At 31.0% G+C, this 12,001-nt stretch overlaps 1 protein-coding gene across 6 annotated transcripts in view; it reads right to left on the reverse strand.

Moving 5' to 3' along the window:
* Mp (Multiplexin) overlaps window positions 1–12,001 on the reverse strand; it is a 908,252-nt gene that overhangs the window by 107,106 nt on the left and 789,145 nt on the right. For all 6 annotated transcript variants that reach the window (XM_067052620.1, XM_067052619.1, XM_067052622.1 and 3 more), the window contains one exon: window positions 3,123–3,240. In XM_067052620.1, the coding sequence (XP_066908721.1) occupies window positions 3,123–3,240 (118 nt within the window). The remainder of the gene's footprint in view (window positions 1–3,122; window positions 3,241–12,001) is intronic.

Consider the following 12,001-nt stretch of genomic DNA (forward strand, 5'->3'; position numbering starts at 1 on the left):
TTTACCTTAATTTTTTTTCTATAATATCTTTTACTTTAAAATTATTTTCAAATGTAACGTACTTTAACTGCCAATCCTCACTCCCCCCAATACAAAAGGTAAGCTCTGGCTCTGACTTTTGTTGTAACAGGACCGTTTTCTGTCTCGTTCATTTTCTTCCTCTATTATTGATTTTATTCATATTCTCCCCTTTTCCATCTCTTTTATATTTCTTCTTTTTATCTGTTATTATTTCCGTTTCCAGTTATTGTCTATAATCTTTTATTATTCTTATTTAATTTTTACGTTTCGTTGTATAACCTTTTAATTTTTTATTTACTTTTTTACAACGCTGATGACACATGTATACTTTCTGTAAACAACGACCCAACTAATGCATCAAAAACACTACAGGCACACATAACATCTATTAAAGAATGGTGTAAAAACTGGAAAATCAAAATAAATCCTGACAAATCCCACCAGATCACCTTTACTCTCCGTCGTAATCCTCTGTCCTCCTGTCCTACATTATCCTTTCTAAATACACCACTAATTCCTGTTGAACAGATTCAATACTTAGGACACCATCTTGACAAGAGACTTACTTGTAATCCACACAGAAGACTGAAACGACAAGAAACTGCTCGTAGATTCCGATTGCTACAACACTTACTTGACAAACGCTCTAAACTTCCCATTCACTACAAAAAATTAGTATACACTTCCATAATCAGACCAATTTAGACATATGGAATTGAGCTCTGGGGCTCCACCAAACCATCAAATTCTTTCCGCATCCAATCGTTACAATCCAAAATCCTACGTAAAATCCTTGATGCTCCTAATTACGTCACAAATAAACTCATTCATAAAGACCTTACACATCCCATTCGTCGCAGATTTGACCCAAAACAGATATGCGTCTTTTTATTCCAAACTCCTTAACCATCCTAACCCATTAATTCTTAATCTTTCATCCTTAATTCCTGATAATCCTCCGAGGCGTCTGAAAAGAAGATGGCCACGGGACCTTCTAATTTAAATTAATGTTTGAAGTACCACCAATGTGTGGTTCCTTCCCAAGATTTTCAAGTGTATATGAAACATACTACATATTTACCAATTGTATTATTTTGTACAGTTGTAAATTACATTAAATAAATAATTAAATTAAAAACTTTTTTGCTTATGTTTACATCATTTAAGTTTTTGTATCTTTTTTAGCCCTGACGAAACCCTACAACGTGGGGCGAAACGTTGGCTCAATTAAAATATTTTAGCACTAATTGGGTTTGACCGTACCCGGACCATGTTCCATTTATTTATAGCTTCGTTTCTTGGACTATAAGTACTTCTATGAGAAAGGAAATCACTGGAGTCATTCAATATGGCACCATTATGTAAGGGTCATGCTCCCAAGTCACGTGTTGAACACAAAATCTTCAATTATGAGGTTTTCCAACGCACCAATTCATTTTAGAAAGATTAAAATTGCCTGCACCTGAGTTATATCCAGTTTGAAACAGTCACGTGCATTGGTAACAAGCACCCTGTTTCTACCTCAAATAATTGTAGGCAGTCGTAAGCTCAATTAGTTTCCCTAAGTTATCATAATGACGTATTAATTAGTATTGCACTATAAAGGGACTAATGAACTGACCGTGGATATTAGTTAAACAGCGGGCTGCCTGACAGCTAGTGTTCTGTACCTGAGACTGCCCATTAGACTTGCAGATAATGTGCATTAAACTATACATGTCTGCCTGGCTACTAATTTCGAACCACATGGTTAGTAATTGCAGATTAGGTTTCGGCAAGATCAATGAGGAAATTGGATTCAATAGCAGCTAGAAGTTGATGGAAATTATTTTTTTATAATTTGTTTGCATATTAATTTCCACCATGAGCAATAATATCAGTTACGTTGTTTTTTTTTACGAAAAAGAAAAAAATTACAATATTTTCAGAATATAGTTGTAAGAATTACAGTGGATGCTCCTTGGTTTGTAATAAACAGTCAATTGCATTGGGAATTACAAATAAAGACAATAGAGGATTACATCAAGTTCCACTCCCAGTTAAAGGAGTAGTGACATACAACTTGGGAAACCCAACCTCAACCCGAAGACTGGAGCCCAAACTGCAGCAGGACATCCTGTTATTAGTCCTATATTTATCAGTTCTATTATTGTCACTCTAAAGTTTTATATGGTTCATGGCCAACTCTGCTCAAAAATATTTTTCAAAAACACGACATTTTGCGCGAAAATATTTTCAAGGAACCATATTTTTTCCCGTGTGCGTGATTTTGTATCGGAATAAACGTGGAAAAACGTTAAATGATATTAACTATTATACGTTAAATGATTATGGTAATTTAAAAAAAAAATAAAATGATCATTTTACTTTTTTCTTTCTGAAGATATTGAACTAGAGTGGAAGGAAAAGTTTTGTGTTTATTATTATTAAAACGGTAGTTTATATTTATAGTTGTTGTTTAAATTTGGGAGTAATTCTTATGGGATAGTGATACTGAAGCCTTCAAGAAATCAATCATAGACCATCGATTTTCATTTATTTATTATTTGCTTTATACAAGTTTTATAAAAGTTTAGTGAACAGTAGGCCTATAATGTTTTGGTTTAAACGACAGGTTAATAGATTATATATATGTTTTTAAAAAATCCTTCCCACGGTATTTTTTGTTTCAAGTAAGCCATGACATATCTGTTTTTAAAATCTTTTCTCAAATCACATTTTGTGGTTTAATTCAAATGAATATTTAATAAGTGCTTTTTTAGTTATTATTATTATTTTTTGGAAGTTTTAAGTATAGGTAGTAACATTGTATCAAAATGTGACGGACACAGTTTATACTAAAATATTTTTTGGTCAGTCTGAATTATTTTAAACCTTTTAGAAACCCAATGGTTTAATGAAATGTAGGAGGAATTTAATAAAACTCCCAGTAGAATCTAGAGGGCTCGTGGACTCATCTTTCTATAATTTTATCAAGGAAAGGATTATTTCCGTAAACAAAAATATTTTTCTGATTTTTTTTTTTATTTTTCGTAAATTATTTCCAAGAATAACAAGATGTTTTCTTATTATTCATAATAGGTTTAAGTTATTAGACATACCCTTTTCTCCTTTGATGGCGGGCCTCCCGTTGGCTCCTGGTATGCCAGGCGTACCATCAATGCCTGGGTTACCCTGTTCGCCCTTGAAGCCTTGGATACCTGGAGGTCCTTGGTGTCCCTGCCAAACAAATAAGATATAATTAGTATATGTGTATATAAAATTCTTAAATAGTTAGGAAGTTATTTTGTTGTATGCATTTGATGGTTTAGATGAAAATAATTACTAAGGCGTTTTTTAATTAATTTTAACAACGTTTCGAGGTCTTTGACATTTTGAGATCATCTGATACCTGAGATTACACTATTCTATTAAAAATCATGTTAACAATACTATTAATATTAATCATTAATCATTAATTATAATTATTAATCATTAATCATTAATCTATTAACATCATGTTAAATGTTTAAATTAATGTAATACTAATATTTATAAATAAAAAATTGTTAGACTCTAAATTATTTTTATTGTTGATATAAATTTAGTTAGAAAATGGACCAAGTTAATTATAAAGTATTATTGTCCGTATTTTATACCATATTGAATTTATAAATTTTTGAATACAAAGGTGTAACAAAATTTATCAAATAACCTGAATATTGAAATGAACTCGCCGAAACGTTATTAAAATAAAAAAAGGCGTTTTAATAAAAAAAACTCCATAGAAAGTATTTTCACCTATATATTCAAATAAACAAAACAAAAAAAGACATTATTGTACAGCGTGCACAACTAGGGAAAATAAATTGAAAAAATGGTCTAAAAATTGATCACCATTGTCGAACAAAAACTACGTAAAAATACGTACGTAACAGCGATTAGTAGACCTTTATATGTATTGTAGGAATTTACGGTGTATATAAAAAATTAAATCAATAAAACCTTTATTTAATTTAAGTCAGACTGTCATTAAAATGACACTCATTAAAATAAGTCAGTGTTGTCATTAGTGAATACTTTTAGTACGAAAACCCTATATTTTTCTAAGGTGATACGTTTTGAGGTCTTTAGGGATTGTAGTTGAGAACGATAAGGTTTATAAGAAAACAGCAATAAGTAACCAAAAAAAAAAAAAAAAACATGATTCCATTTTAGTTTCTTTTAATGTATATGGTTTATGGCCAAAATATTTGTGCAAAAACGACGTTTTGCACAAAACTATTTTTAAAAACGTCATTTTTTCTCTTTATACCTATTTTTTTATCGGTATCAACGTGGAAAAACGTTAAATGATATTAACTATTACAGGTTACACAACTGTAGTAATTAAAAAAAAAATTTTACATTTTTTTTTGTTGAAAATATGGAACTAGACAGGAAGAAAATTTGTGTGTTTATTTACTGTTGCATTATCATTCCGCAGTGATCTCCGTTAAATAGAAGTTGCACTATGCTAATTAATTTGATAACTATACTGTGTATGATGAAACTAAGGATTATTATCTTTCCTCTTAATTTAGGATATAATTTTCGGGATGTTCAGTTCTATTTATATTTTAGTATTCAGGTTTATTTCATGGAGCTCACTGCTGATGGGTGTTCGGAAACACTGACAGCTTATAGAAAAAGATTTCACGTTACTAATTTAATACTAAGAAGTGGTTCGTTGTTTACATGCTTATTAGTATCTGAATATAATAATGTAGTAATTATTGAATTCGAATTAAAATACTATGAAAAAAATACTGACTCCTGGCTTCCTGTTTAAGAACGGTCCAGAACACCAGAGCTGGTTGAAGCTAAATTGGCGACCCGAATCACTATTTGGCTCTGAGCCAACCGTGGAAAATGATTAAAAAGAAATTTCCTTAATGAAGGGAAACGATGAGATTGTTCTGAGATTTTTTTATTATTTTGCTTCTCGACCAGCTTTTTATGGAGGAAGTTGGAATTCGAGGAATATCCAAAAGGATCTGCTTCAAGGAAATGATCATGCAAATTATTAAAAATAGAAGCTTATTTACTGTGAAGATAATTAATGAAATAATTTAATATATTCTGAAAGCGACCGTCTATATAGATTGTCCTTTAAGTATTTTCATACATTTATTTATGAATTAAACTATTATGTTTAATGATGATAAACTGTTATGTTTATTTTACTAAAATTATATTTTTTCAAAGCCAGAGAACTGCTTATAAAAATATTAATAATAAAAATGTTTTATTTTTATTTTGACTTATAAACATTAAAAATTAAGTTTTTAATAATTATAATTGAGTAACATGACCTAATCTTAGGGTTTAAATTAATATTAATTAAAATAAAATTAGTTATTTAAATAGCAATCTGAACTTTAAAAAAATTCAAGAAATAATTTTAATTGGTTTACTTAAAATTGCTATATATATATTTTTTTAAAAACTATTGATTAGTGTAAGTTTATATTTAGAACAATGAACTTGAAAATGAGTGAATAGCGAGAAATATTCTTCCAATAAGGAACTAAAACATTACAAAGTTATAAAATAGGATTTAAAGGTTGAATAAAATAAAATGAATATATATATAGTACTATATTGTGAAAGCAATCATCTTCGTGGATTTCTGTTAATCTTTGTGTATTTCCGTATAATATTTTGGGTACTAATCTATTTTTTATTTTTATATTACTAAATTTGTATTCTTTCTGACCCGATTTATATTTATATTTGTTTACTTTTACATCGAGCTATTTTCCTCAGAAATAGTTCTCGATTTTGATATGTGAGATTCCAAAAACTATTTTAGCAATTTTTTTTTACTTTATCTTTATGAATCATCTTATTGTTTCCGAGCTATCCATGTTGATCTGATTCTTCTTATGTGTATCCGAGGATTAACGTTGGCATTGTTTTTCAGAATTTCTATTGAACCATATGTTTACTTTATTATTCTGTCACATATAGTTCCTTTGTTTCATCTTAGAAACCGTTTATCCTAGATAGAAAGAAAATATTTATATGAAAACAAAGAGTTAGATTGGTTCGCTCTTGAAAGTTCATCCATAAATCATTTAACCGCATCGGGAAAATAATGGAAAAGAAAAAAAATAATTTCTTTAGTATTAGGGTTATTATTAGGCAACAGGGAAAGTTGATCTAGGATTTTCTTGATCTATAATAATTACATTTTATTGCGAGATTTCCATTTTTCAAAGAATCAAAATTCACGTTTATTAAGATCTACGTGCTCCATATCACTTGGAGCACTACGGAGCGATGACTAAATGTGGTGAATTAGTTGTTAAGAATTTTAGATTAGATCACTACTTGAAATATAGAGATTAGATTGAATAGAAAGGTAATAAACAAGTTAAAAAAGAAAACTTATTAAACCTTATTTGTTATAAGGTTGAAAGAGTAGATGGAAGAAAAAAAATATTACACATCAAAATACAAAGACTTTTTGAAGCCATAAAATGTATAATAAAAGCTTCTTTCTCTAAGAAAAGCTGCCACTATTAATAACCAAATGGTGCTGAGTGCACACCACAAAACTCTGGCTTACTATAAAAAATGAAAGGTATTACAGGATATCTTGAGGTTGTCAACATGGTTTATACAAAGAATTCAACAGTTTAACAAAAGATATCGAAGAGGTATGTATATGAATGGGATTCAAAGAGATCCAGTAGTCTCAACTTTTTTCTTATTCGAACTCATATTTCAATTTTTTCTTTTTACTCCTTTGATTTTTTTTATTTATCCTTTTTTTATTGCTAACCATCCCTAAAATAAGAACTGGTTATTTATCTCAAATAAACAACATTAAAGGTACTTCAGAGAAAGATTTTTCAAGAATTTGTTAATTGAGCTCTGTTAAACTATTTCAATAAGAATACTACCTAGCTAAAACTAAAAACCGCTTGATTTTATATTGATTTACCGAGTTTAATCAAAATTGTGGAAGCCGTTCGTGTATAAATCTTAAAAAGTGTAAAATCGACACTATCTAGACTGATTTAACAGACAACCAGACAATGTTTCGAGACTAGGTATTTTGAGCAAAGGAATCTCGAAAATTATGTCTCCTTTGAAAACTCAAATTCGAAATTTTATATAATCGCAATGCTTCCTCGGATTATTTCATATATAGATCAGTAAGTAAAAGTAAAAGATGGCCGCTGGATACAGTGATTTTCTGTAAAAAAGTCATCGCACCCAAAAGGGTCTTAGGTCTAGTCAAGGATTTACTGTTTAACCACCTAGTTCATCCTTCGATGTTTTTATCACTTAAAACAAGTACAGCTTAAATGAACTTCTTTGTAAGATTCATTTTCGGGATTCCTAGGCATTCTCACATTACTATTCCGAGCAAAGCTGGTTCTATCCCAGGATCCGAAGACAATACCTTCATGGTACATTTCTATATCAAACACAATTAATCAAAAAAACCTTCCTACATAATTGATCTCCTTACCCTACTTATCCTTATCATTGACATCCACTCACCTATTAAACACGAGATCCCAACCTACCGATATCTATATCCCTACAAAACTTCCTCTTATAAAAAATCACACCGTTTTTAATTTCAGGTGCTTTTTAAATATTGCTCAATTTAACTATCTTAAAGTCTTCCCGATTTAGCAAATATTTCAAAAGTGATTTAGGGCCGTCTATCCACGGGGGTCTTAGCGGGGCTGGTCTCGTGGGAAGGATTGGCTAGGTCAGTTGCAGGAGAGCGACGGTCCTATATCACTTTAGAATTAATAGTTTAAAACGGGAAGAGGAAACTTTAAGCCTTACTTATCTGACTTTTCAAACAGACAATTATAGCGAGTAGGTTGGTCGATGTGCGACATGTCACAATCTCACAATAGGAGATCATAAAAGAAAAAATGCAATACTTCCCCGCCGGACCCGCTCCACTAAGACCCCAGGGAATCGAACTACCTCATCTTGGAATTCCTTACCTATATACATCCGTAAAGCTTCCTACTTAATCTCATTCAAACATCAACTATAAATCCGTTTCCTAGACTATCAAACTTCAGTGAACTTGTAGTGTAAGTTAATGTTAAGACAAAAGCTGCTAAAACTGTTCATAATTGTTATTCTTAGGGGACCTAGTGGCCCAGAATAAAGATTGATTTCCATTTAGTCATTCATTCAGTACATCCTTTATAAAAGTTGGGTCCCAGGGTCAATTCACGGCTGATATTTCTAAACAAATAAATGATGTTCAACTACCACATTCAATCCCGGGGTCAGGATTTGTTAACATGTTTCTTGACCACTAATCCAACTCATTCTTGAAGTGACTTTCTACAAGCTTTTGGAGCATATTGAAGAGATAATATATTTTCCTGTAGCACACTGTTTATTACTACAGAGATCAGTTAGCAGAACTTCACCATCAACCTAGGCAGTTTAATAAGGTTGTCTATAAAGCCCCCTCCGGCTCTGACGGCCTCCCTTTGATTGCCTGCTTCTATTCCTCATTTTTAAATGACTTGCTTTACTTTGCTTTCTATATAGTTTAAGTCTACTTTTCATACAGTTCCTTTACCACGTCTCCGTTAAAGGCTTGAAAGATCTTGCTAGGAAATCTGATAAATTCCATTCTTTACAGGGAGCCTTACCATCTCAGTTTTTCTCTATTACATCATTGACTGTTTTAATGTTTAAACTTGAGAGTGGTAGTGTAACTTACAGTTGCCCTCTCTAATTTCCGGCGAAATCTCCTATCTGACAAATGTATTATCGATTGATGTATCTTTGTCAACGTCCATGATCACTAACAATACGTCAGATTGGGCAGAAAAATTGAATTAAACCCAGTTACTTTTCTCTAATTTCACATCCTTTGCTTCTTTAGAAAACAACTTTTTAATTATTTTTTTATACAATTATAATATATTTAAAATATTAATTAAAATTAATATAAAATATTAATATTATAATATAATATATTTCTATCAAGCTGTTACCGACTCATGGCACATTTTAAAAATAAAATACCAAGGAATGAATCCTACTGACTCTCCTGGTTTATCTCCACCATCACTATGGAAATTTTATTCGAAATGAGTATTTTCGATGTAGAATATTCACAGAAAATCTGTTTTTAAGACTATGTAAAGGCAATTGAACCCGAAGAACAAAATTGGCTGAGAATTCAAAGCCATGGGAGTATTATTCATCTGAATTTAGGGTCCATCATCTATACAGCCTCTTAAGTTTCCTTGAGAGAGAGATTGAAGAGATTTTGTTCGGTTTTCCTTAACGTTTCGCGCATCTATTCAAAAACCCAAAAAGAAAAATATATCAGCGGGTTTTAACTATTATCGCAATTAGGACACGTCTAATCAGAAAAACAACTGATGCAAAATTCAATGGAAGATGCCCTTTTGATTGAAAATTCCGAAGTGCGCTTGAGAAGAACTGGAAGCTTCCACGTTCAACTATCTTATCATACTTCATTCACAAAAAAATGGAGTGTCAATGGTCTAATGAATATACCGAATAATCAAATATTTAAATCGATGGGATTTAACCAGCCCTTTCAGTTTAAAATGCCTTCTGATATTTTAATAATAATTTCAAAATGCATTAAAAAAATTTTATTAGCTCATCTTTAGTCCATTTCGAGAACAACGCCCTGAGACACCATTTTAAACTGAATTGGCAAAACGATGACCGTATTGTAAATGACCGTTTTTTTAGAAATGCAAGGATTTTTTTTTAAATATTTTAATTATTTTCGTATGTTTTATTTATATTGATTTAAATAAAAATAAATAAATAGTGTGACACCTTACCATTTTCACAAAAGCTTCCGAATGATAAAATTGCACTAGAAGTTAAACTAATATTTATCACATTGTGGTTTTTGAACAGAAACAAATAAAGTAAAAAAAAAAAAGTGGAAAAAATAAACTCATCTCTTGAAAGCCTGCATGCTTTGTTTGATTTTTTTTGTTTTAAATCCATTGTTATGGCCTGGCTACAAAACCCGACATACATCGATCTCAGCAGTGAATAGCTGACACAGGTTTGATCACTCCAAGCATAAAATGCCTGGTTTCACTAGTGTCATATTTCAATCTCTATGATAAAAGGACAATAGGCGGATAAGGAAGTCGGATAGGAAGGGCTTAGGCGAATGTTTTATAGTATCGATCCCGCCAAGCAATGAATGCATAAGTTTTTTCTTAATTCAAATTAATTATGAAATAGTGAAACGTCGAATCACTCATTTTAATATTCAAATATCCTTTCAGTGCAATAGTTTTCTACATTTTATTGGAAAACATAACCTACCTAATGCTTTTAAATATCTCTAAATGGAGTTTCTTTTACATCATTATTGGACAGTAAATATAACTTAGAGGCTTAATTTAGAATATAATTGGGAACGGCCGAATATTGGGGATATTCTAAAATATTTAGTACAGCAAATTGTAAAAGTAATTGGCCCAACAAAGGGTGATCAGCCGCGATATCTATTCTCTAATATAGCTAAGAAACTAAATTTAGGTTTAATATAGGTTTTATTTTACTTATCTATATATGAAATATATAGTAGGTATTGCGGTCGTGAAAAATTTTTAATTCCAGTTTTCAACGGAAATACATCGAGGTCCTATTTTCCAAATAACCAAGTCACGCAAAATGGTCTTTATTTGAGTATGTGGTCAGCCTAGCTTTAAAAATAAAAGTCAAAAGTGACTGAAATTTAATAATTAGGAAACCTGTGTACCTAAATCATAATCATAATCATAATATAGAGGTAAAATATACTGTTGGGAACCCAAATATTTAGAAAAAATGTATATAGAGAGTAATACACGATAATGATAACGGAGAATGACGAAAAACGCTTAAGAAAAAGATCTACTTTAAACTATGCGGGCGCATGCGCAATTTGGCCAGTCTCATTAAGGTTGTCTCGTCACCATGGTTATTACAGTTCATTTTTTTTTTTTTTAATTTCAATGACCCTATACATAGACATAAGGGAAGGGCGGAAGCAACGTGATAAGGCACGATGCTACTAGCTCCAAGAACCCGGGTTCGAATCCGGCTGGACAGAAAATTGTTTTCTGGTATACTATAGCCGTGAGTCAACCCTGTAGGTTCTGAAGCCCTCCTAGGGTCCGCCCAGCCTCATAAATTGGGTAGAAATCAGTCAGTCGAGCATGATTTTAGCCAAATCACCTCCATGCACAACCGTTAGTCTAGTAACGGTACTTCCTTACAAAATACTGAACCCCTGACCCTTAAGTATAGTAGAGGTGGTTTTTTTTTTTTTTATTTATTGATATGTATGAATCTTTTATTAGTTGACAATTTAACGCAATAAAACCATTGTTAGTATTTTAAATATTGGTTCTAAAACAAAAGAAAAGTATTAAAATTTCGGTCAAGAAATTTTATTAAAAATGGTTTTCTGAATACTGTTGAAATTGGTCGTATTGAGTCAATCTGTCATCTGAATGGTACACTGGGAAATTAGTCTGCTAAAGTACTACCACAGTGACAAAAAAAAATTGAAGTGAGCGAGGATTGATGTTAACTCAATGTTGAGATGAGAAGAGAAAAAAAAATTTTTGATTATGCATCGTGTTAAAACTTTTCCACTATACAGTATTCGTAGCAATAAAGAGATAACTACATTGCAACCTAGGAAAAGTCCGTCTTCATTATCATTTAAATGTGAAAAAACAACATTTTAAAAAGTTATTTCAAGTAAAGTTACTCGTTCCCTTATATTTAAGATATAGGAGAAGGAATATATTGCATTTTTTTAGAATATTATTAAATTTAATAATATTTGTATTTGTTCATAACCAGAATTGATGGGCCTTACATAACTTTTTATAACAATTTAATAAGTTATTAATAGTCATAACAGTATGAGGGTATAGCTTCTGAAATGACAATCCTCACT

This window comes from Halyomorpha halys, unplaced genomic scaffold, assembly GCF_000696795.3.
Source record: "Halyomorpha halys isolate HHAL.00 unplaced genomic scaffold, Hhal_1.1 Scaffold226.1, whole genome shotgun sequence".
NCBI classification, from domain to species: Eukaryota; Metazoa; Arthropoda; class Insecta; order Hemiptera; family Pentatomidae; genus Halyomorpha; species Halyomorpha halys.